General features: G+C 26.2%; 5 protein-coding genes and 1 long non-coding RNA gene across 6 annotated transcripts in view; 3 read left to right on the top strand and 3 right to left on the bottom strand.

Annotated features, from left to right (window-relative positions):
• Positions 1 to 273: 273 nt before the first annotated feature.
• Positions 274 to 4256, bottom strand: LOC122852416 (protein brunelleschi). The gene is made up of 3 exons (XM_044152190.1): positions 986 to 4256; positions 681 to 904; positions 274 to 609 (listed from the first exon to the last, which is right to left on the bottom strand). The coding sequence occupies exons 1-3, from the start codon at positions 4122 to 4124 to the stop codon at positions 424 to 426; spliced, it is 3549 nt and encodes a 1182-aa protein (XP_044008125.1). The 5' UTR covers positions 4125 to 4256; the 3' UTR covers positions 274 to 423.
• Positions 4257 to 4410: 154 nt separating this feature from the next.
• LOC122852417 (biogenesis of lysosome-related organelles complex 1 subunit 2) lies at positions 4411 to 5170 on the top strand. The gene is made up of 2 exons (XM_044152191.1): positions 4411 to 4524; positions 4606 to 5170. Exon 2 carries the CDS (start codon positions 4621 to 4623, stop codon positions 5122 to 5124), a length of 504 nt encoding a protein of 167 aa, XP_044008126.1. The 5' UTR covers positions 4411 to 4524; positions 4606 to 4620; the 3' UTR covers positions 5125 to 5170.
• A 142-nt stretch (positions 5171 to 5312) lies between these two features.
• Positions 5313 to 6856, bottom strand: LOC122852414 (elongin-C). Its single transcript, XM_044152189.1, has 4 exons — positions 6737 to 6856; positions 6572 to 6636; positions 5939 to 6132; positions 5313 to 5873 (listed from the first exon to the last, which is right to left on the bottom strand). Exons 2-4 carry the CDS (start codon positions 6605 to 6607, stop codon positions 5732 to 5734), a joined length of 372 nt encoding a protein of 123 aa, XP_044008124.1. The 5' UTR covers positions 6608 to 6636; positions 6737 to 6856; the 3' UTR covers positions 5313 to 5731.
• A 393-nt stretch (positions 6857 to 7249) lies between these two features.
• Positions 7250 to 8379, top strand: LOC122852413. Its single transcript, XM_044152188.1, has 2 exons — positions 7250 to 7594; positions 7693 to 8379. Exons 1-2 carry the CDS (start codon positions 7557 to 7559, stop codon positions 8276 to 8278), a joined length of 624 nt encoding a protein of 207 aa, XP_044008123.1. The 5' UTR covers positions 7250 to 7556; the 3' UTR covers positions 8279 to 8379.
• Positions 8380 to 8458: 79 nt separating this feature from the next.
• Positions 8459 to 11019, bottom strand: LOC122852412. The gene is made up of 4 exons (XM_044152187.1): positions 10809 to 11019; positions 10412 to 10558; positions 8814 to 10344; positions 8459 to 8742 (listed from the first exon to the last, which is right to left on the bottom strand). The coding sequence occupies exons 2-4, from the start codon at positions 10548 to 10550 to the stop codon at positions 8520 to 8522; spliced, it is 1893 nt and encodes a 630-aa protein (XP_044008122.1). The 5' UTR covers positions 10551 to 10558; positions 10809 to 11019; the 3' UTR covers positions 8459 to 8519.
• Positions 11020 to 11246: 227 nt separating this feature from the next.
• Positions 11247 to 26406, top strand: part of LOC122852411 — a 147927-nt gene continuing 132767 nt past the window's right edge. The window contains exons 1-5 of the long non-coding RNA XR_006373815.1: positions 11247 to 11306; positions 12770 to 12896; positions 13502 to 13648; positions 16909 to 17039; positions 20847 to 20984. This is a non-coding gene — a long non-coding RNA (uncharacterized LOC122852411). The remainder of the gene's footprint in view (positions 11307 to 12769; positions 12897 to 13501; positions 13649 to 16908; positions 17040 to 20846; positions 20985 to 26406) is intronic.

Below are 26406 nucleotides of genomic sequence, written 5' to 3'. Positions count from 1 at the left end.
ATCGAAAGTTTTTTTTTTTTTTTATTTTCTTTAAATATATTGTGAATCATTGTTTGGGTCAGTTTTTAAAAATACTTATTGATTTATTCATTTTTTTATATGTAAAATAAAATTAATAAAATAGAAAATTTATATTTATCCTATTATGAAAAGGACAACTGCCTTATGATTGGTCTTCCAGACTTTTGATTGGTGATAAAATATAAATCAAAAAATAATACTTGGCCCACGATGTAAGTAGTCAAGAAAAAAATAAATATAAAATAAAAATAATTTTTGTAATACTGATATTATAATTTATTTATTTTTTTTTAGCTAAAAAATAATTATCAGTATGTAGTTATAACAGTTGTTGTATTTTTAAAAATTATTATTCATCAATATTATTAATTTTAAAGTAATAAATTTATAAAATAACAAATATCAGCAGTCATCAACAGCAATTTCAATTGGTGGTATGTAACGCCATACATGTCCAGAGTTAATAACATCTCCACTTGATAAATGTGTCAATGATTTTTGACTACAACATTGAATATCAATTTTATACTGACCAGCAGTAAAAAATACAACTCGACATTCATGATAAGCTCTTCCATACTCTTGCAACTGATAAACAAAATATTATATTAAAAATAAATTGAAGAAAACAAAGAATTAATATTTAAAAATTGACTTACAGTAGGAAGCATAACTTTATTAGCACCAGCAATTGATAGTCTAGTATCTAAACGATAATTATTAACACCATTATGATGATCTTGATAAAAATCAATTGACAAACTAAGATCACTCAATGGATGTTCCAAAGCATTACAAACTCCAACTCCAATACTGACACATTCACCAAGACCACATGTTATTTCATCCTGAGGTTTAACTGCCATATCATTAATAACAACTTCTAAAATTGACAAGAAAAAAAAAACAATTAAAAGAAACAAACAAATATTGTTGTTAAATTTTTTTAAATATAATAAATTACCCCATTCAAGTGGACTCATTCTAACAAGATCCAGCATATCTTGAGTAAATGATATTCCATTTAATGATGCTTTACCAGTTAAATCAGTTCCTAATAGCTGCCATTTTAAATCAACCAATGAAGCAATATGCTCAGCACAAGCTTTTTGTAATTCATTATTTATAAAAATTTCATGTGAATTTGATAATTTATCTAATGGACAACGATTAACTGGTACTGGTATTCTACAACTTTCTCTTCCTTCCATATAAATACATTTACTTTGTGTATAATGTAATTCCATTTCTTGATTAGTCATATTTGTAACATCAAGAACTAAATAAAATTGTGATGGTGTTTCAGCTGGTAAAACATCCCAACTTGTTATTTGTACACTTGGTAACATTTCAATTGTTATTGAAACTGATGAAATTCTACAATAACCAGCAGTAAGACCAGAACCACCAGAATATTTAATATTTAATTGTCCTTCAATAATATTTGATGCTGTTATTGGTGTTGATAATTTTGGTGGTTTTAAATGATTACTATTATTATTACGACCAGATGAATGATTAGATTGATTTTGATTTGATGATATTGTTGAATTTAATGCTGCTCTCATTGATGATGTTAAACCACTTTGACGTTTTGTATGATGTGTTGATGATGAATTAAATTTAGAAGGTAATGATCTTGTTCCACTTTGAATTAAATTATTTCCATGATTTGAATGATAATTATTATTATTGCTATTATATATAAAATTTACATCACCAAATAGATACAATGTTAGACTTGCACTTGTATCTGGTTGTAATGGTAATTGCATTTTTAAATTTTCATCACTCCATTTAAATATTTTATTTTCTGTTAAATTATCTAATGTTGATTTAATTGATATGTCAATCATGTCAATTGGTACTTTACCAATATTTTTAATTGATATTGTACATTCAGCACTTTCACCACCATACAATGATATACTTGCACTTGTAACAATATTTTCACCACAACTAAAACTAGCTGTTTTTGGAAGACTTGTTGATACATGAATTTTTGGTAATATTGGTATAACTTCAACAGAATATAATGGATATTTCATATTTTCCATATTACGTAAACGACAATTTGATTTAACACCAAGTGTATGTGTTATAAAACCTAATATTTCTAAATCACCAGTTTCTTTTGGTGTACCAGCAAGTGTTACAGCAATTGGTCCTGATTTTGGTGGTAATGTTATACTTTCTGGTAATGATTCAAATACAATACCAGATGTTAATAATCTCATATTTGATACATAAAGTTCAAATGGTAATGGATTACATAATTGCATTGTAACTTCACAAATATCACCTTCAACCCATAAATAATCAACTTTACTTTTTGATATATTTTTACGTTCTAATGAACCAAAATTAATTGGTGTAAATAAAAATGGTCCATGATCTTCTTTAATTATTTTAATTTTTTGTGGTTGTAAATGTGGCTGTAAATTTTTTAATATAAATGATTTTGTTTGTGGTATATTTGTTAAATTTGCTGGTGGTATAACAATACCAGATTTAAGAACAAGTGGAACTGGTGCACCTTCACATTGTTGTGCAACACCTTGTAATTGTAATGCAATATCTTTACGTTCATTTTGTGATAAATAATTAAACATTGTTTGTAATAAAAATGTCATATGACGAGTTGCAAGTGCTGCATTACCCATACGATTTGCAGCAATTATTAATTCATTTAATATTTGTATTTGTATTGCTGGCCAACCTTTACGACATTCATTTGTCATTTCAGCTGGATCTAATGATAATTTAAAACCATCACATGATTGAAGCATAAAATTATAACATTGTTTCCAATCTGGTTGTGGATTTTTTTGTGATATAAATCTTGTTGCTGCTAATCTCATGCAAAATGATGATTTTCTTGTAAAACCAATTGTTAAATATAGCTCAGATAATTTTGTAAATCTATCAATTTTTTCTTGTTCATTTATTTCCATATTATTAAATACAACATTATTTAAAAATGATGCTGCTTGTCTTATACAACCTTGTTCAATTGATATTCTTGTTGCTTTAAAACTAGCTTCAGTTTCAATTATTCCAGCATTTTGATATTTACTATAATGAACAATAGCTAAACCATATTTAACTGGTATTTCTTCTGGTGTTAATATATTTGGAATTTTTAATTTAATTTCTTCAATTGATGGTGGTAATACAAGTGATGATACAGTTATTGCTTGTGAACCACGACGTTGTTTACCTGGACTACCTTCTTGAAGTGAAGAATTTCTTTGTAATGGTAATGCTCTTTTTAAATTTGGATATAATATCATTGATGATGCAGCACATAAACCTTCATATGCAGCACCTAGCCATAACCAATCATTAACACTTTGTAATACATTTATTGCAAAATTATAATTATATATTGCATCATTACAAAGACCAACTTGTAAACAAAGATCACCAAGATTTTTTGTCATTCTTCCAGCACTTTTTTTTTTATTTATTCTTGATTCTAAATCTAATCCAATAAAATCTTTTTTTTCAAATGGAGCTAGTAAAAGTGGTACTTTATCAATTTTTTCACGTGATTTTTCTAATCTTTTTGATTCTAATATCCAAAATAATGAATGTAAACATTCCATAACTTGTGCTTCAAGACTTGAACATATTTCATCTGAATAAAATGCAGCAACTGTTTTAAAATTTGATGGTGTTGTATAGCCACTTGGTGGTTCATTAACAACATTATTTTCTTTATCAGATGGACCAAATAATATTGCTCTAGAGTCATAAAGTGTTGAATTATATTTAACTTTTAATGTCTCATGTAAACGACATATTTCATTGAGCTCAATTTGATCATCATATTTACCAAATGTTATTAAACCCAATAATCTTCTGTGAGTTTGAAAATCACCCCAATCATTATTTTCAACTGGATGTTCTCTTACAAATCTAATTAATATTTCACGTGTTCCACCACCAGAATCAACAATTGTTAATTTACTACCACTTTTAACAATTCTTTCACACAAACGTTGTATTGTTTTTTGTTTTATTGTTGTACCAATTGGTTTTAATAGTACCAATAATGCTGCATGATCGTGTGTTGTTTGTTCATAATCTGGTTGAGACATTATTATTTTTTATAAGTATAAATATATCAATAAACTATTCTTAATTTATACTTAACAAAAAAAGCAATTTTAATTGTTTTTAGTTTATGTTTATATAAATTTGACAGGTCAGTTTGTTGTTGTTGTATTTTTTTCCATTTTATTTGTAATCTTTTATGAGCTGTATTTTATTTGTTTATTTTTGGAGGTGTTATTTAATAAATAATACATTGACAGAATGACAGCTGTTTGTGACAATTGTTTATCATCATCATCATTTTTCCCCACTAAATCATTTATGTACATGCGCAAGATATAATTGTCTGTCTTTCTCTAAATTGAACATAGTGGAACATAGCCTTATAACATTAATCTGTCAGTGATAGTAATAAAAAAAGTTCTATTATTTTATAAACAAAAGGTAAATTAATAATTAAATTATTGAATAATAATCTGATAAATATATGTAATTAAATGTTAATAATGTTGTTATTTATTTTAGTTGATTTATATTATTATGACAACATTAAAATTAACAACAACAGCTGAAGAAAATCAGCCAAATCCAAATTTACTAGATCCAAATTATGATGATGGAATGTCAAGATGTGGTTCACCAAAACGTGGACCAACATTATCAACAAGTACAAGTAGTTTTGAAGCATTAGATCCACATGATCCAAATTTAAGTCATCTTGCTAATTCAATGTTTCAAAAAACAGCTGAATATCTACAAGAAGAATTAACATCAACTCATGCTGATTATCGTTTACTTGAACGTCTTAATAAAGAAACAATAGCAAAATATGCTGAATTAAAAACAATATCATCAAGTGTATCACAATCACTTGATGCATTGAATCAAAAATATAAAAAACTTGAGCCTGTTTTAGATAATATTAATCAAATTGATGATAGTGTTGCTAAATTAGAACAAGCTGCATATAAACTTGCTGCATATTCCAAAAGACTTGAAGCAAAGTTTAAAGATTTATCTGAAAAAGATAATATGAGTTCTTGATTTGTTTTTTTTTTCTTCTTAATTTAATACTCTATTGTTTTATTATTATTAAATTTTTTTATGATTATATCTGTTTATAGTTATTTAAAATAAAATCAGTTTATCTATAAATTAATTGAATTACATATTAATCATTCCAAAATTTAAAGATGTAAATGTATAAATAAATTATCATGTAAATAAGACAATTAAATTTTCAATATGAACTCTATTTATTAATTAAGATTAATCGACAAAAAAAAAAATTAATTATAATATAATATCAATCACAATATTATTTTGTTATTTAAATTATTCAGTTGGATTTTTCTTATTAAGCTGCTGCAAAAATAATATTAATTTTAATTGAAAAATATGAGTGTGTTTAAATTAACATTTTAAATTATTTGAAAGCCTTTCATTTTTTAAAGAACTCAAAATATATACAAGATTATTAAAAGTGCTGAGAAAAAGAAAAGTTACAACAGAAAAAAAAAAAAAAACTAACTGAAGACAACTTCTTTTTCACAATTTTCACAATTTTAATCTATTTAAACCCAATATAGTGTTTTTTCTTTTTTATTTTAAACTTTTATAAGTTTCAATGTTGAGAAATAATGAATATATTTTAGCAGTCCAAGAAGTTACCAGCCATCAATAATTCCAATGCAATTTCTGGGGCTATTGGAAATTCTGGAATTTCTGTACTGCTGTTTGTGTAACGTATTTTATATGTGAAATACATACAAACTTTTTGTAAAACATGAGATCTGTAAAATTATAAACAATTAGATTAGTAAAAAAGTTTAGTTAATTGATAACAAAAATTACTTACGGAATTTCACGAAAATTAACTTCATTAGCTTCATTCTCAGCAAATTGTCCAGGACCACTTAGCATAGCTTTGATTGTACCACTTGTAAGTGCATGTTCACGTTTAACAATAAATTCATGTTTATCACTGCTGACTAGCTTGACATACATGGCATCAGGACCTTCACATCCTCCATAAACTGGTCCACTTTCTGGCTAAATAATTAAACATCATTTTTAATAACTTGAGTATTATTTTTACAATAAATTTTTATATGATACTGATGAATCATTGAAGCTCTTTAGAGAAAGAGAGAGAGAGAGAGAGAGGGAAAAAAATTACAGCAGATACATATATGTATACTAAATTATAATTAGAGTGGTAAAACAAATCGAAATTATTTAATATAGCTTTTTTAAAATGTATTTAAGATTGATATTAGTTATTATTTTGTAAAAGCTGTCTCTACTTAATGACAAACAAAGAGTTTTTTTTAGCATAAATTATGAATCAGCTGTAAATTTTGTAACCTATACAAATTGTCATGTACTCATAAAAGTTTTACAAAAATATTGTTAAATCAATTTTTTGTAATATTCAAGTATGACAGATTATTTATTAATATATTATAAATGTTTATATTTATTATTATACCTTATCAGCGAGCATTGTAATATCTGGAGCAGACATCGTGTATCAATAGAGTAAAACAAAAAAACCTGTAACGACAAAAAAAAACCAAATATTATTATAAATATTTTTGATTATTAATAAAAATACATTTATTATAATAATAGCTAATAAATAATGAGTTATTACCTGGTTATTAAACTGGTATGGACATGTAATTTGAGCGGCAAAACAATTTTTTTTGTTGCAATGTGTTGCAAATTCACAACAAGTAATATGGCTGAATGAATAATAATCATAATTATTGTTTAAACACATTGTATTAAAGCCTTAATTTTATAGGGAGTCACGTGATTGATAATAAGTCATTTATTGGATGAAAATTTCCCAGATTATGTGTAAACGTACCTTAAATTTACAAAATTAAAAATTAAAAAATATATAAATATTATAAATTAATAAGTTAATAAACATTTATGATTTACTAATAATCGATAATAAAAATGACAATTAATTAATTATTTTTTTTTTTAAATGAAAAAATAATTTATTTTTACAATATTATAATTAATAAATTATTATTGATGCTAATAATTATTATTTATTGTTTTATAAATAAAATATTTAATATTGTAATTGTTAATTTTTTGTTATTAAATTAAATATTTTATGCATTAAAATTAAATATATTTTAACCGGCCCTAGACATTATATAGTCTAAAAATTCCTAGTTGTTTTAACTTGGCAAAGGAAGTTAATGAGTAATTATGACTATTATGAAATAGATAAAAATATTCTACAATATTCTATTGGTCCAGACTGGATGGCGAAAAAAAAAAATCCAGATTTCATCAGAAATAGTGAAAAGAAGCGTCTGTTTTAGGGTTTTAACAGGTTTTAGTTCGATCTCGTATTCTCGTTCTTTTCTCTGCTGATCGCTTGAGTATCAACACGTGTCGTGTTGTACGAAATAAAATATAAAATTGATTAACTTGTTCTTAAATTCATCATGAATTCAATGATCATATTTTTATTTGTAGTCGTGGGGTATGCTATATTTTTTTGATATATTAATAATATTAAAAAACAATTATACATTTATTTAATTGTGTTATGTAATTGAAAAATGTATTTTATATTTTTAGAACTCTCCAAGCCTGCAACTCAATGAGTATCAAGAGAGTTGATAGTGGTGATGATGATACAGATTCTATTCCAATATGCTGTAACGAAGCAAATGCTATTAAATGTCCCAAGAAAAATCAAGGAGTTTATGAAATAAATTCCCATGTTGGTGAAGAGTGTTCAGGAATTGATAATTCACAAGATACTATTGTTCATCATGTAAATATTTGCTCTTGCATTTATTTACCGAATAAAACTATTAAAATGTATTGTGAAAAAAATTCAGAAGGAGATGTTATCTTCAAAGTATTTTCTAACACAACAGTTGATAACAAATTGTGGCAATATGAACGTTTTGAGAATGCTGCTGGTACATTGGTACATCAAAGCTGTAAAGAGCAGGGTAAAGATCAACCATTGAAAAAAGTTATTGAAAGTGCTGATCATGTTCATGATCATCATAATCACGATCACGATCATCATCACATTCATGAACTTCATGGACATGTTCATAATGATGACTGTGATCATGATCATGATCACATTCACGAACTTCATGGACATGTTCATAATGATGACTGTGATCATGATCATGATCATGAGTAAAATATACTCTTAGTTTTTGTGAACTTTTTTTTTTCTTTAATTGAACCTAATGTTCTGAAAATAATTAATCAAATTCTGATAAACAATAAAAATAAAATAAATAATAATAACAATTTGTAATCATGATTTAATTTTAATTGTCTAATAAAAAAAATTAATCAACATTATAAAAAAAAGAAATTGATTCATTTGTAATTTTATTCATTTACATTAATTATTTTTTACCTTTTATTGAAAATATTTATGTATTAATTGCTGAAAATTCATCAGATTCAAGTCTAAGTGTTTTTGACAAATATCGTACTTGTTCTGCTTCAGATAATTTTGTCCATGTTTGTGTATGAATTGGAATAACAGTATGCTTTGTTTCATCACGAATTGATTTTAATAATAATGACCAAAATCCAGATAATTTTTGTGTATTTGGAATATATCCATAATGTGATACGTAAATGAAGAGTATCCTGGTTAAAAAAAAAACAACAAATAATTAATCATATAAATTAAATAAAACAAATAAATAAATAATACTTACACTTGACTGTCTGGAATAGCTGTAACATCTTCAATTGCCATGGGAAATGATTCATCAATGCTATTAATTGCAATTGGAAAACCACCTTTTCTCATCATAACAACTTGATCAATATAATATCCAAATTTTGTTGTTCTATTTGAAATAATATACTGTTCACCACCAGTAACAACTTCTAATGCTGATTTAAGTGATTCACTACTTCTACCAGATTTACTTAATTGTTTCAATGATTTAATTGTTTTATCACTTGGTAATTTACTTTTGTATTGTGGATAATTCATTTTAACAATTTCATGTAAAAATAAAACTTTTTTTAAATATCTTTGATCAGCTAAATCAATGCTAAATACTTTATCTAAAAGTTTTGGCCAATAACATTTTAATATTGAAAAATTAATAGCAAGTTTTAATGCTGATAAAGGTGTATCATTAAGCATTTCTTCTCTAAATAAATAATCTTTAATTGTATCCCAAAATACTGGTTTATAATCAGCTGTTGCTAATGCACTTATTAGTGTTTCAACTTCATGATGATTTGCATTTTTTAATAATGTTATATCTTCATAACATTTTGATGCAATATAATCCAATAATGGTAAACTAACATATGGCATTTGTGATAAATTTTTTAAAACTTCAACTGCTACTGTAAATCCCATGTCTTTGGTTATTATAGATGTAACACAATTATCCATTAAATTTTCATGATAAAAAAATTCATGTGAATTTTTAACTAATTGTTTCTTTAAAAGTTTATGTATAATAGCTGAGATTTCATTTGGCTGTAGTATGTCAACAGAATTACTCAATGCATTCAAAGCGTTTGATATAATTGGTTCAAGTTTTTTAATAGGTAGATCCAAAAATATAAATGACAATTTTACAGCCATTTTAGGAGTTATATTTGATGGATCAGCTTTATTAAGTGCCTTGATGATTTTTGGAATTGCATCACTATATGATTCTGGTGATTTTCTTGAAAAGTCAAGAGCACCAATAAGTGAATCAAAATTTTCCATATTTAATTTTGTTTGTACATGTGTATCAAAAACAAATGGTAGAGCAATAGTAAGCGCCTCGACAAGTGGTGTTTTGTGACATCTTTTTAACAAAAAATCAAGAAATATTATTTGTTCAAGTGATAGAGTATTAATTGTTTGACGTATCATTTGTAATAACATTTGTACAATAACTGTTGTTGTTGGAATCCCAAAATAATTTAAACATTTTAATGCTGTTATTGCTTTTCCATCAGTTAATTGTCTAATATCTCTTTTTAATACTTCACATAATAATGAAAATTCTTTTCTTTGACTTATCGAATTTTTATCTTCTTTTGATTTATTAATTGCAAATAAAGCTTCTAATATTTTTACAGCTTTAGTACCATCTATTTTCATGCCTTCAGTTTGGAGTAAATGTAAAATATCAGTATTACTTTGATATTCATTCAATAATCTTGATACTTTAATATTTTTTTTTGATGATGATGATGGTATTTCACTCATGTAATATTGAACAGGTTCACCTTGAATAATACTCAAATTAATATTCAAAATTTAACAAAAAAAAAAATACATAAATTTATTACTCACATTTTTCATTCATCATGTTGAGTTGAGATGATGTTTGATATAATCTAACTGGCATACTTTGACTAATTCGAGGGGCTATTGTTGACAAACCTCGTAATGTCGATGACAGTTTTATTAAATTTTGAATATTTTTAGCCATTTTTTATCCTATAAACAGTAGAATTATAAATTAATAAATGTCAAATAACAAAATTGCTTAGCAGTCTTTAGATAACCTTAATTATTTTCATAGGCAATTGAAAACATGAAAATATTTATAGCTGAAGAGTTATATTTATATTAAAAAATAATCACATTCACAAGAGTATTATTTAAATAATTGTTTTATAAAGTAAAATATTATAACTTTTAGATTTTTTAAAAGAAAATATTATTAATTAATAATAATATAACTCACGTGTGCAATGATTGTTGCTATTCTTCAATGGTCTCATAAATTTTTAAAATAGTTTAATTTTAATTGTCAATATATAAAAGTTAACGTTAAAATTTATTATTTAATTCATTTATTAAATTAAATAATACTTATTTATATTTGTATTGATAAATAATTGTTAATAATTAATAACAAAATATATCAAACAAAAAATTCCTGCCACCAGGTAGCACTTTAGTTTAGCACTAATTTGACTCATTTTTTTCTCAAAAAATTCCCGCTCAAATATATTGCAATGACGCCATCTTGGCAATCACGACCAGCGACAACAGCGCTTCACTCAACTTAGCGTTCACTTTTGGTAAATAAAATTACAGCCAATCACAGATGAGCGACGACAGCGCTCCGCTCTATTTAGCGTTCACTTTGGGTTACTAAAATGGATAGGCCATAAATTGTGTGACGCTTTGAAGCAGTTAAACGCCATTTTCACTTGTCCTGTCTCTTGTGCTTTTTGTGGTTTGTTTCATTAATCATACTTCATTATCATTACTTAAATTATCAAAAAATAAATTTCCAACGTGTTTTTAATAATTGTGTAATATAATTTCATCATTTAATTGCATAATTTTATCATTTTTTTGTGTCTTAAAATATTGCCCGAAACGGTCCTCGAAAAAGGACGCCGCGTCGATGATGCTTGGAAATTTATTTTTTATTTATCGTTTTGTGTGACATAATTTACTTATTCTTTTTTTATTATTTTTCTATTTTATTATATTCTTAAATTAATTTATTTTTTTAGATTTTTGTGACGATAATTATATATTTTTATAAAAGTGGGGGGGGGGGGAGTTTTTTTTTCATTTTTTATTGCCGGCGTCTGAATAAAATTAATCGCTTTTATCTTCGTCTATAATCAATATTTATTATTTAATTTAGTTTATTTTTTTTCCCGAACAAATTACCTAATATAATAATTAACGACTGCTCTATAATAATTGTGTTTTAATTAATTTATTTGCAAATCGTTATTTTATGGCACAATAATGGCGGCCATTTTGTCTCATCGGCGTCCCTTTGCCCCAATAATACGGTTATTCATTTTTTATTTTTTCTTCGCTAAAATATTAATTATTGTATACCTGAGAATAACAATTAATTTTCCGACAAATATTTATGCACGTTAATATTTAAAAATTTTTTTTTTTTTTTTAATATAAAATTGATATCGACGTCGAGAAAAACGAGCTCTTCTTTTTTTTTTTTTTCTTTTTTTTTTATTATTCAACATCTACGTCGAATAATGAAAATGTTACAAATTTAACCCATTTTATTTTTATCATTCTCCATTGGCGATTTTTCATTACATACTTATTATTTTATTCACCTACGTCATACTCAGTTGACAATAAAAAAAAATCAACTGGATCCATCAGCATATCACCCTCAGAAAAAAAAATAAATGAACCAATGCGACTGAATTTACTGGAAAATAAATGCTAATTAATAGTTTAGCATATACCCTCTGCGACTTTTTTAATGCGTAAAATATAACTTGGTGAAAAAGATCACCAAGTTCATCTTGCGATACACCCTATGCAACAACACCATTATCAGCATATGTACCCCAGCTCGTAACAATTTTTTTCAGGTAATGCGACATTGGCTACGTACTCGTTGAATGCCACTGGATCATCATCGCCTAGAACAACACCCCATTTTGTTTAATGACTCGTGATTACGTTGGTTAATTGTTTTTAATTTTAAACAAAGCTGGTACCATCAATCCAATTGTTTGATTCCATCGTTTACATCGTCTAGATTTGAAAAATAATTATTTGGCATTGAACATTTTTTTTTTTATCCTTCCCCTGACTTTATGAATTGTTCTTGAATTTGTTTTTTTTTTTAAATAATAATTGATTTTGATCAAATACAAAATAACTAATATTTTTTTTTGTGTTGATATGTTTTTTTAGTGTATTTTTGAGAGTATAAAAAAATGTTCGTAAATATTTGAAATGACTGGGGTGTACCTGATGATTAGTTGGAACTTATTGGAGTCTTGGTGGTTTTACTGATGCAGCTGGTGGTAGCTGATCCAAGGTAAAATTTTAATCATCACATTGTCACTAATATATTTCATTATTTTCTACGTTGTTTTTTTTTATGACAAAAATATTTTCAACTCAAGACACTGGTAGAGTCTTTTTGAAAATAAATATCTTGAAATACCCACTATGCCATCAAAATCCTGTTTGCCCAACTGAAACGTGAACAAGTAGCTCATTCGATGTGTAGTCGTTGGTAACTTGCTGTCTTGCTTTGGATTTATCACTTTAACATTCGAAAGTAAACGAAACACCTGACAATATATACTCGACAATACAATTCAAAAAATAAAATCAACAGACCAATTTAATTATTAATAGTTGATTTTATTTATACAACTGATGACAATCTTTTTTATTTTTTTAATTATATAAATACTATTTGTTGCTCTATCTCACACAGACATAGACTCATCATTGGTAAATGGATAAAAATTATAAATTATAATTTTTCTATTCATTTTTATCATGATGATTTGATGAATTTTGATTCATTGAATTTGTTTAAATAATACTGGTTGATCTAAAAAAAAAATATACATATTTAATTGATGAAAAACAAAATAATTAATATTTTTTATGTACTCATAATTTTCCCAGATAGTTTGTGAGAGTATGAAGGTAATTTGGTGAATATTTGAAATGACTGGAATGTACATGGTGATGAATCTTAACATATTGGAGGTCTTTACTGTTACAACTGGTGATAGCTGATGATGGTAGCTGATTGGTAATAGCTGATATAAGGTAAGATTCTCATAATTATTGTCACCATTATATTTTTTATTTCCTATGCCTCTAAACACAAGCCAACAATTACGTGTGGTAACGAATAATATCACAAGACCCAGATTTACAAGACCAAGATTTTGCAATCATTTTTCTATTCGTTGAATGTAAACAATGCCATTGTTTACCTTCAATAACAAAACCTGTTACAAATTAAATTCATTAATTTAAACATTGTCAATGGTAAATAAAACAATGATACTGTTGATACTTGCCAATGAGTTCTTGAGCTCTATTATCAAGGATTCTCCTTGAACGTTTACCCTAGTAATATGCCCTGTTGATTGCTCATGTTATTGTTGTGGTTAAGCCTTTGATCGTGTTTGTTGTTGTTGATTTTTTGGCTACTCTTATGTACCATTTGTTTTTTTTTTTTTTATTATTTAATCTAATGGTTTTTTATGTAAATATAAAATGATTGAAAATCGTTAGTTAATAGATTGTTAATATTAATTACTATTAACTACAGCACAAACTGGTTGTTATTATTTATAGTATAGCTTAGCTTTCGTTCTATCTAAAGTTGGCATTACCAAAACATGGTATAAACTATTGTGACTGAATGAGCTACATTATCATCAGTAGATTCAACAGTTAACATCTTGATGTGCCATTTTCAAATACATATAAATAAAATAACTAGAAATATATAATACTAGCGCCCTCGCCGGCCGCAAGCGGCCGCCTCAGTTGTTTCTATGCTATATGCTATATGTTATATATATGCTAAATTCCAATGACACGTCATCATGTGGTGTTATCAACAAAAAAAAAAAAACAAAAAACAATGAAATTTTTAATTGGAGGAAAAATTAATTTATAAATAATATTTGAGGATGCCTAATAGAATGCTTGAGACCAGCCCGCAGATACGAAATCCATTAAAAGCCTTTTGATTTGTACTTATTTTTAAATGTAATTTTAATGTCAACAATTATTTTATTTACACGTTATTGAAAGGTGGAGGACAGGTTAATTTTTTTTCGAATTGACTCGGAATCATGAAAAAGTTGCTAAATGATCAGAATTATTTTGTATTAATTTGTGCTATTAACATCGGAATTATTCACCTGAAGAATAACGACAAAATGAAAAAAAAAAAAAAGTTATTTTACTCCAAAAAATGTTTACACAATATACAGAGTCATGGTGCTTTAAATGATGAATCCTTTTTCCATTTATTTCCTATCTATTTCAAAGAAAAGAGCAATTCTGGTGGAAATATTTCTCCGGCATTACTCCGTTTTTGGTCCATTTCTTGAGAAATTACTCTGGCATGAGATCAATGCTGGATTTTTATCTCTTTCATTGATCTCATACCGAAATTATTTTGCTGGTACTAATTTCATGCCGACGAAATTACTCCGGCATCAATCTCATGTCGGAGTAATGCAGGAGTAATGCCGGAGTAATATTTCCACCAGGGAAAAGCTACAACTTGTATCAATAAAATAAAAAGTTGCACCTCAATAACAATAACATAAATTGTTAATTAGAATTTTTTAGCTCACGTCTTTCTCATCAAAAATAATAAAAAATTATTTAAAATTTTAAAAATATTTTTTATTGACGGCACTATGCAACTGTTAATAAATAATTGTCGTTCAACAATTTTTTTTTCATCTATCTTCTACCATCATCTGCTATTTATTGTAAGAAGAAATAGCTTACTCCAAATTTTAATTCACAATATTTTGTTATTATTATTGATGTACAAATTCCGATTTTATGAGTGCAAATTAGCTTCTGCTTTTTTCTTTAAATTAGATAAGAATTCAATCAAAAAGACCCGATGCGTTTGCGAATATGAACATTTTAGAGCAAATATTTTAATTTTGTCGTTGTTCTTGAGGTAAAAATCCAATGTTTGTACAAATTAGTACAAAATGTTCTGATTATTCAACAAAGTATTGTAAATTTAAATTCTCGAGTAAACTATTTTTTTTTTAATATTATTGAAGTACGAATCCTGCTTTCATTGATTCAAATAAGCTCATGACTTTTTCGAGAATAAAGAAAAAATTATCTATCATTATTTATTATCCGAGGTGCCATGCAATTGTTAATAATCAATTTTCGTCAAACAATTTTTTTCTATTATTTTCCATTGAAGGACAAATTCTGTTATTATCAATATAAATTAACCTATGACTTTTCCTTCGAGGGTAAAAACAAATCATTCAATAACATTTTTTTTTTAAGACACCATGGAATTGTTAATAAACAATTACATGACACGCTCAAAATAATAGAATAATCCTTTTAAATAATTCTTTTTTTATCTTTGGAGAGAAAAACGTTGGCTGATAATAGCAGAATTCGTACTTCTCAGGATAATATGAAAAATTGTTAATTAACGATTACATGTCACCTCGAACAATTGTTAACATTTATTTATAAATATTGTTGAATTAATTTTTTTTTTTTCTTGAAGAGAATGTCGTGAGTTTATTTAAACCAATGAATGCAGGTTTCGTACTTCAATAATGATTAGATAAAAAAATCTGTTTACTCCAAAATTTTAATTGACGATACTTTGTTATTGTTAATTAAAATGTACAAATCTTGATTTCATTCTTACAGGTCCGCGTGTCCTATTTAAAAATGAATCTATCTTTTTTTTTTTTGTGTTTGAATGCAGTCCTTTTTTTTAATTATTCGTTATTTATTTATAACACATTAACTATTCTTTTATTTATAACAATTCAATTAAATATTGGTAAATCGTTTGAAGGTTATGGGCATTAATATTTTTTGACAGATATAAAATGTTGTTATAATCACAAATGTCAACACACACATACATATGTATATGCAATTAGCGCCACCTATATCAATTTATACGACATGCACGTGACCTTCTAATACCCCAATCAGATTCCAGTAAATTCAAAAATGAGGCGCTAAGTTTGAAAAATGAAGCGCCAAGTTCAAATTTAGATGCGCACGCAAAATGCGACGCCATGACACCAATGCTTTTTTTATTTAAGGATAAAAAATTAATTTAATTATAATAAACTCACCTACATAAATATTTAATTAATTAAATATTTATTAATTATTTTATAAACAATTTAATATCAATATAAATACGTTAAATTTTTTAGAGAAATTTTAAAATTAACTTGTCTTCTTGAATTTTATTAAATTAAAATGAAAAAAAAAAAAAAAGTGAAATTCAATTATTTCATAAACTAATGATTAATTTGATTTTACAGATGGTGTTGATGATGTGTGCAAATATTTGACCGGACCTAGGTAAATTCAGTTCTGCTGTTGATGAAATCATTGTGAATTACCTGGGGACCATGGAGATAGCTGCGTTGGATGAGGAACATTCGCTAAGAAGGTAGGATTTTATTTAATTAATTATATCGTATCGTTGCGAAAAGAAATTGTATATAAACTTGATTTATTCTGGTACATCACCAAGATGTCCTATGAATGAACCACTTGCACGTTTTTTTTAACAGCCAGTAATTTTATTATTGGTTTATTAAGAATTTAATAATATTTGTCGAATTTATTTATCAACAATATAATGAGCCAATTAAAAATAAGAAAAATAATTATTCGATTATCATATTAATGATTAAAAATCATTTGCCCAGAGTCAAACTGTATATTTTTAACTGTTCTAGATGCAAAAGATAATTATCTTGATGAATAACTTGTTCTTTTTTTTTTAAATAAATTTATCACTAATTTCTTTTGCATCTTGAATCCTAATACAACAACAAAATGAACAAAGTAGAAGGTTTCAAAGTTTGATATAAGTATACACACACAAGAATTAAGGAGTGGTGTAGTCATGGCTCCTGAGATAAATAACAAGGTTGTAATTGCGTGTGGAGCGATACCATATTTCATACGTGCTATAAGCCATAACTTATAAGGCAATTACCGTGAGTACGCAATTTATCATCTGATGCCGGCGGAAGCCGTGACGGCCGCGACCGGTGGCAAGGGTTGGCTGGTCGGTTTGGTCGGACATACTTCTTCCATCTCTCATAAACGACAAAGAGCTAGTAATCTGCTCCAGTCCAGATTAGCTTTATTTTACCTATATATACAAAAAAAAAAAAAATTAAATAAAAATCTTTTATTAAATAATTAAAAATTAAAATAATACAAAAATCATAAACATGCAAAATTATTATTCAAACAATTTATAACGCAATTTATAAAAAATGACTTAGAAAATATTTATTTTTAATTGGCTTATTATACTATTTGTATGTCTAAGAAGTTGATAAATTGATTCTACGAAGTGGATAATTTAACATCATTCAAGAAACAACACAGTACACCTACTCATTATATACCGCAATTACTTTACACATTTATTATGCGATTTCTAATTTTCATGATAATTATTGTTTATTGTATACGGAAATTCAACGTATTCATACATCCTAACACCAATCATCTACCAAGAATTTTCATTTAATTTATTATATATACATAAAATAATAATTAATTTGTCAACAGCGTTTAAATGAATTTTTCACATTGATTTTAATTAAAATAATAATTATTAAATTAAATATAGTCCAGTATATAGTTAGATATCAGGCATTCAAAGAATATATTAGTTGACTGAATAAAATATTGCATTTATAAAAAATTGCTTTGGTATAATGAAAAGAAAAAAAGTTAAATAAATCTGTTAAAAAATTGTATTGAACGGATGGTAGAATCTTATTTGAAAAGAGCGAATCTCCAGAGGGGCAATGAAAAATAAGAAAAAAAAAAAAAACTATAGCCGTTAGGCAAAGTCGAGTAAGCGTCGATAAGGGGATCAAGTAAAATTTCCAAATATTTGCCAAAGCCACTGTAGATTTCTCAATCTATCTCCCTTCTAGCACTTTTCATCGTTGCTATTTTTTTTTGACAGAATAAGATGTTACACTTGCATCACACAAATTGGTTACAAGATCTCTTGGGTATACTTTTTATTTTTTTTTGCTCTTTATTTCTTCAACTTTTTATATTTTTATATTATTTTTATTGTTCAATCGTTTTACTGTCTATAAAGGTTGATCCAATCTTCTGAAAAAACTAGAAAAAACCGTTAACATACTCAATCTCCCCATGGTCTGTAACTGTCTTTTTATTTAAAAAAACAAAAAAAATATTTCCACCGTTAACACAAAAACAAATATTTCATAAATAAAATAAAATAAAATAAAAAAAAATTTAGTAAATGTATTTGTAGATCAAAGTAGATATATATAGATAAAAGATATTAGTATATCCAGAATCTTGTCACTATGACACATTGCAGTGACAGATATTTTTTTTCTTTCTGTCATGTCAAATTTGTCTGGTGATACGAATAAAATCAATATGTATTATCTGATACAGTGCATTGAATATCACCGTTATTGAGACCCTAACTGTACTCTGATGATGACATTACTACTGCCAAAATGTATATCTCATTTCACAAAAGTATCGAATGAAAAATAAATAAAAAAAAAAAAGAACAAGTTATAATAATAAAAAAATATAAAATGGGCTACAAGTATATCGGACAGATACGTGATAGCTGTTATATACTATCAATGTCACATTAAAATATGACAAGCTTCAAAACTATCTTTAACATATCCGCTAAAAAAAAATATAAAAATAATTCTATATTTTTCGAGTAAATGTCCCTGGGTAAATTATATATATACACGTAATCAAATATAGTTATTTAATAATAAAGATAAATTATATTTTAAATATAAATCAAGATTTTTTTTTTAATATATATACAGATGTTCAGTTTATGTATATAAATTTCTTTGTATATATTATCGTTGTATTACTGATTATTTAACGTTGTAATTATGTATTGTTAAATGAGACTTTCAAGTCATCAGTTTGAATTATTAACACGGGAGAAGAATCGGCAATTGTAAATGTGGTTAGTACTTTGTGAAAATGTGGTGAATGTGAGAGAAGCTTTCTCATTCGTACATAATTAAAATGCAAATTTAAAAGGTACTTCACAGACGAATCCAGTTATTTATGCGTCAGGCGTTTTATTTAATTGTGCTGTTCTTTAGTTAAACCATCCAACTTTCAAGTTTACGCATGTCATAACTTTTAAAGTTTTTCATGTTTTTTTTTTTTTTTAACTTTGTTTTGTACTGTTGGTTTTTTTAATTTTATTTTATTCTTTTTCGAAAGAGAAAAGATCTTCTATTCACACTTTGGGTGTTTTTACTCTGGATGGTAAATCTTTGAAAAAAAAAAAGAGAAAAAAATATGAGTCAGCTCAAAAGTTCGAATGAGTTTCTAGACGCCCAAGGACACATACAAAACAAAGAAAAACACGAAAGATAAAGGAACAATCGTTGGAAAACTTTTTATTTTTTTTATTATTTTTAAATGCTAAGAAAAGACCATGTCATTTCCACTTATTTTCCGGTCTTTATCGTCAACGATAATTGAATTTTCTTTCTTAACTATTGTCCTCTCTGCCAAATTCACGTTCTACTTTTTTTCTTTTTTTTTTTACTATTACATGCTTGTTGTTTGATATTTATATTTTTCATATATCTATATTATTATTATCATGTTTTTAAAGTAACCCAGGGCAGTAATGACTACTAAAAAAAATAACTAGTACATCCAGCTCTTTCAAAAACTTGTTTTATTTTTCTAATTAATATTTTTTTTTTTTTTTTTTACAAAATCGATAGTTAGGGCTAACAAAAGGTTTATTAATTACAATTTTACTTTGTTGTTATTATAGCTTTTATGAAAATATAAATATGTGTGTGTCTTTTTTGCAAGAGATATTATTTATACCTTGAGGGTTTTAAACTTTGTATCCATTTTGCACTCATGTCACAAACATGACAGAATAAAAATTATAAGGTTTCAAAAGGCAAATGTGTCAGACTCACAAAGCAAGATTCGTTGGTTTTATCATTGTGAAAATGTAATTAGTGAGGTGATTGCGGTTCTATATAGTTTTGTCTGATAATATACTCGTACTATTTTTTATATTATTTTATTTTTTTTATTTTATGTTTAATGCCTCGAGGAGTTTTATCTTCACTGGTTGCCAATATTTTTTTTCATATACGTATTTTTAGAATATTTTAAAAGTAAAATTCAATTATTTCATAAACTAATGATTGATTTAATTTTACAGATGGTGTTTGTGTGTGCACGTGTGTGTAAATATTTGACCGGACCTAGGTAAATTCAGTTCTGCTGCTGATGAAATCATTGTGAATTACCTGGGGATCAAGGAGACAACTGCGTTGGATGATGAATATCCGCTTAGAAGGTAGGATTTTATTTGATTAATTATATTGTATCATTGCGAAAAGAAATTGCATATAAACTTGGATTATTCTGGTACATCACCAAGATGTCATATGAATGAACCACTTGCACGTTTTTTTTAACATCCAGTAATTTTATTATTGGTTTATTAAGAATTTAATAATATTTGTAGAATTTATTTATCAACAATATAATAAGCCAATTAAAAATAAGAAAAATAATTATTCGATTATCATATTAATGATTAAAAATCATTTGCCCAGAGTCAAACTGTATATTTTTAACTGTTCTAGATTCAAAAGATAATTATCTTGATGAACAACTTGTTCTTTTTTTTTTAAATAAATTTATCACTGATTTCTTTTGCATCTTGAATCCTAATACAACAACAAAATGAACAAAGTAATATAAACTTGGATTATTCTGGTACATTACCAAGATGTTCTATATGAATGAACCACCATATTATTTTATTTTTTTTATTTTATGTTTGATGCCTCGAGGAATTTTATTTTCACTGGTTGCCAATATTTTTTTTCATATACGTATTTTTAGAATATTTTAATTTTCTATTGTTGGTAGTTTGGCTTCTCTTTACATTTAATATTTCAATATTTAAAAAAAAAAAAATTATAGAGCAAAAACGAAATTCTTTTATCAATATTAATTAATTTAAAATGATTGTTTGAAAATCAATCACTTTTTAATAATGGTGATAGCCTATTTGTTGAGTATAAAATAATTGGTTTTGTTAAACTTGCTAATTAAAATTCGTGTGATAAACAAATTGATAGATAGATGCAAAAAGTAATATGTATTTTAAAATCATCACAATTATCAGTATTATATCATTGAGATAAAACAAATAGTATATACTGTATATATTTAGCTTCACCTCTAATACCCACCAGTATTTTTTTATACAACCACATTGCCAACAATACATATTACAAATATTTCATTTAAAACCACAAATATCTGTTCAACTGGAATAATAAAAAAATTGTAAAATTTATTTTTTATTTTTAGTAAATTCATTATAATAAAGTAAATGTCAATTACATTCACAATTTAAAACAAAAATATACAATTTATTTTTTAAACGTATACATAGAAATTGGCAGACAATTGTATTTTTTAAAAATGAAATGATATTGAATGCTGTGGTTGTAATAAATTGATAAGGCTATCCTGGTGATTGTTGAAAGTTGTGGGATGAGAGAGAATTGAGTCAAAAGGATGTATAGATAGTATAAAAGAGAAAGAGAGAAAATTAAATAGGGAAAATAATGATGGGTCTGTTTGAACTGAAATATAAGTGAAAGAGATTATATTCGTGGTGGCACTGATGGATAGTTAATGAGGCACGATGAGAGTCACCCTCTCATATATACCCCGACATTTACCTCATTCTCTGACATATCTCACCACAGGACTCCATTAGCGGCCACCTAATTGGCCCCGCGGATAATTAAGTGGACCCAGGCCACAGCAGTTGACGCTATAACGTGACCACTTTGTTTAACATGTATATTAACAATCTGCAGAAATATATTATTTATCATTTTGATTTCATATATAGCAGATGGTTATTTTTTAAAAATTATTTATTTTAAGAAAGTGTTGTTATGTAAAATTGAGAAGATCAAGAAATAATGTTGATAATTAATAATATATTGAATTTCCTGGACAGATGTTCATGATTAAATTCAGATTTATATATATTACTTTTTTTTTTTTATCACATACATATAACGTATTAATTATTTTAACGATTTCACATGACGTTTAAATTTTTTTTAAACTGTGTAACATTTTTATTTATTTGGGTCATACAGATTTCACCAATTAGTCGATAATTTAAGCGATATTAATTAATCCAGGTGATTGGATTTCAACATTTTTATAACACCTTGCGATTGAAAAATTTTCTCAATTATATTGAAAACAATTTTGATAACAAGTAGGTCGGTATTTCGGTTTTTTGGTATAAAGAAATAATTTGAAAATTAAAAATTTAATAAGTGATATTTTTATATATAAATAAAATAAGTAGGACAATAAATAATTGAAGATTATATAAAGCAAAGTTATATATAAAATTATTAGAATTTTTTTTCTATAAAATTTGAAAAATTTGCTCAGTATGCTGGAAGATTCCCGCATTGCCAGCAGCTTTATTTTTGCAATATAATCCTCTCTGGTGATTCTCAAACCAACGTGGTTATAGGGGTTGAGTTTTAGATTATATGGCTTATATAATATATATATTAAAAAAAAAAAAAACGAAATATTAAAAATAATAAAAATTGGTATGGAGAGGTTGGCACGTTATCGCGCATAAAAGTAGTCGAAATTACAAAGTTTCTATATGGTTAATATAAAATGCAGAGTTTAGCTTAGGGTCATTAAAAAAATGTTGCCATATCAGGTATAATATATTCGTAGACAAAATTTACTCATTTTGTATACTCTTGTTAAAATGGTAAAGAAAAATAAGAGTCAAACAACAGTTTACTCTTTAATTTAGAACCTGAAAAATTAATATGTTGACAAAATTTAAAAGAATATTTAAAATCAATTTATTTTATGAAATATTATGATAAAAAAAATTCCAATTGTTTTTATTATTTTTTTTAAATATTAATTTTTTATATAAATATATTTGATAAATTAAATTAACGTTTTGATGGATCATTAGTTGTTAAAAATGATAAACGGTTTGGATATTTTTAAATCAGTCCATCACTCAATGCCCACCCTTTTTTTTCGTTTATTCTTTTTTTTTTTCTCTTCTTGTCTCTGTCTGTCTACAAATGCTTTTCTTCTTTCTGGTGTCTTTCAACTCTGACTTGGCAACGATTATGATTTACGATCAACGCTTGGATCGTTCAACAAAGTACATCAATTACGCGTCCTGCAAAGCTGTTATAAGGTTCAATGTATTTTTCTTTCTCTCGTTTATTCTTTTTTTTTTCCATTCTCATATATATTTTTTTTTTCTTTTTTTGCACCACTAAAAAGTCATGGATCAGTTTGATGGGTCGTTTGGTTCTTTATGAATGCTTCTTGGCACAGTTTGTCAGGCAATATAAGTCAGTTTTTCCACTGTCAATCAATTAATCACAACCATTTATCTACGCAATAAAAGTTTTTTATTTTTTTATGAAATCTTAAGATGTTTTTTAAAGAGACAATTTAAAATTTCTCCCTCATTATTTTTTTTATTCTTCCCTTTTTTACAAAAAATAATATTTTACATGACTGTGTATAGATAGTTGTAATCCACCCCTTAAATTATCATTTTATAACCCCGGTAAATATAAATATATATATATATTTATATGAATATTTAAAACAAAATCCAAGTCTATTAAGATTAGAAAATTATGTGTTACCCTATAAATACCTTTTTTTTAATCTCTTTTTATATACTTTTCTCTCAGCCCCTTATCCAAATTTAAAGTAACCACCATCAGGAATGGTCTAAAGATAATAGCAGCAATGGTTGGTAAAAAAATAAATGAAAAAAAAAAACATTTCCATTGTAGATTGGGTTAAAGTGTCGAGGGTTTACTTTAAAAAAAAAGAAAATTCCCTGCTAATAACGATTTCGTAAACATAATATTCAAATAAAATAGCTTAAGAATTGTTTATTTCTTTTTTTATAAATTTTGTTGATTTAATAATAAATATAAACCATATATTTTTACGTGGGTATATCAAGTTAGAAGTAAAGTGGCAATATCAACTCAGCCACTATTTCCATTCACCCTTCTCAATTTTTCTAACTTACTATATATATTTTTGTCCTTCTCAATCTTCTATTGTCAACACCATTCGCAGTAACCAAGATTCTTGATTGCGCTGGGAATTTTCAAAGTGTCCAAGGGTGACACATATCTTACCACACATCCAATTTTATTTTCTTGACTTTTACTTCGATAAAAATGAGAATAATGTAACTGTTGGAAATATGAGCCAAGGGACAAACGAAACATTTGACACATGTTTTTTTTATTATCAATATATATTTACAACTTTGAACATTTATTTTTTTCATTTTGTGTTTATAGATGCTATTGAGAAAAAATATGTATAATATAAAAGTTTGAGTATTTATATTTTTTAATATATATTTTTAAATTTAGAATTAGTTTTTGAATAGAATAGAATGTTTCATTTAATACATCTCAAATTTCTTATGTGCTAGTCTTACAATTTCCATATAAAGTTTTTTTTTCTTGTCTAAATTTTATTAATTCTTTTATATATCTTACTTTGTTTTGTCAAATGTTAATTTTGTTTTCATTTAATTTACATTTAGTTTTTTATTTTTATAACAAGAGACACATAATGAAATCCATAAATGTTACAGATTTTTTTTATACTTAAATTAAAGTGGATTAGTTGAGACAGTTTGTGACACTGTTGGGTCTTTCAGGTTGTAAAATTTACACTTTAGTAATTTAATGTTAGACATATCTACCTCCAAACATACAAAATGAAATCATAATTTTTGTTTAAGCAGAGTTATTTAACGCACGTAATTGCGTTGTTGGCTTGAATGAAAAACCAACTAAAATTTATTATATTCAAGCAAGCAAAATATCTTTGTTGTAGTTTAAAATGCTAAAATATACTTCTAGAAAGGTAGTAGCTATAGTTTTTAATATATACATTTAATTTAATGACACTAATGTAATATTACACAGTCTATTTTTTCATTTTTTATTATTTACACGTCATCAAACACACTACAAGTTGAACGTATATATTTCTGATATAAATCTAATCATTTTAATATACTTGTAGAGATATAATTAATGTCTTTGACTACCTAATATCACAAAGTGAACACGTATATATCAAGCAATATACCTTGAGCGACTCAACTTGAGTCGGGCGTCATCAGTTTGACGTTGAGTGACTTGTAGAGTATGGGGTTAATCATCGAGTAAAACTATTATATTCGTAAGCACGTATTGTACTGGTGTATACATATGTATACATATGGTGTATATACATCAGAATATATAAAGAGAGAGAAGGAGCTAGACATTTGACAGATCGATTCGTTGCGTATATGTCATACTTTGACACATTGATATAATGATATGTGAATGTGTGTATGTGTATGGGTTACAAACTTGACTGGCGATTCAACGTGTTTATGATAATATGTTATATAGTATATTGATAATAGCTATACATAAATTAGAGACACAGTCGAAGTCGAAGGTAGGGTCGGAGTTGGGGGTAGGGTCAGAGTCAGAGGTAGAGTCGTAGTCGGACTTTGGAGGTAGATATAAATTAATACAAATATATTTTTATATATCAAAAGAGAAAGAGGGTTATATGAGTATATAGAAAATCAGAGTAAAAGATAGATAAAGTACAAGGAAAGAGAGATAGCAACACTT

The sequence above is a fragment of the Aphidius gifuensis genome, linkage group LG3 (genome assembly GCF_014905175.1).
Source record: "Aphidius gifuensis isolate YNYX2018 linkage group LG3, ASM1490517v1, whole genome shotgun sequence".
Lineage (NCBI taxonomy): Eukaryota > Metazoa > Arthropoda > Insecta > Hymenoptera > Braconidae > Aphidius > Aphidius gifuensis.
The sequence above is the reverse complement of the archived record's forward strand: the minus strand, read 5'-3'. Positions and strand labels throughout refer to the sequence as shown.

Coding starts and splice junctions, on each gene's coding strand:
- LOC122852417 (XM_044152191.1), top strand. CDS start 4,621: ATGACAACATTAAAATTAACAACAACAGCTGAAGAAAATCAGCCAAAT.
- LOC122852414 (XM_044152189.1), bottom strand. CDS start 6,607: ATGTCTGCTCCAGATATTACAATGCTCGCTGATAAG. Junction 6,133..6,571: donor TTACAATGCTCGCTGATAAG/GTATAATAATAA, acceptor TTAATTATTTAG/CCAGAAAGTGGACCAGTTTA. Junction 5,874..5,938: donor GTTAATTTTCGTGAAATTCC/GTAAGTAATTTT, acceptor ATAATTTTACAG/ATCTCATGTTTTACAAAAAG.
- LOC122852416 (XM_044152190.1), bottom strand. CDS start 4,124: ATGTCTCAACCAGATTATGAACAAACAACACACGATCATGCAGCATTA. Junction 905..985: donor AATGAGTCCACTTGAATGGG/GTAATTTATTAT, acceptor TGTCAATTTTAG/AAGTTGTTATTAATGATATG. Junction 610..680: donor ATAAAGTTATGCTTCCTACT/GTAAGTCAATTT, acceptor TTTGTTTATCAG/TTGCAAGAGTATGGAAGAGC.
- LOC122852412 (XM_044152187.1), bottom strand. CDS start 10,550: ATGGCTAAAAATATTCAAAATTTAATAAAACTGTCATCGACATTACGA. Junction 10,345..10,411: donor CAACATGATGAATGAAAAAT/GTGAGTAATAAA, acceptor GTATTATTCAAG/GTGAACCTGTTCAATATTAC. Junction 8,743..8,813: donor GCTATTCCAGACAGTCAAGT/GTAAGTATTATT, acceptor TTTTTTAACCAG/GATACTCTTCATTTACGTAT.
- LOC122852413 (XM_044152188.1), top strand. CDS start 7,557: ATGAATTCAATGATCATATTTTTATTTGTAGTCGTGGG. Junction 7,595..7,692: donor TTTTTATTTGTAGTCGTGGG/GTATGCTATATT, acceptor TTATATTTTTAG/AACTCTCCAAGCCTGCAACT.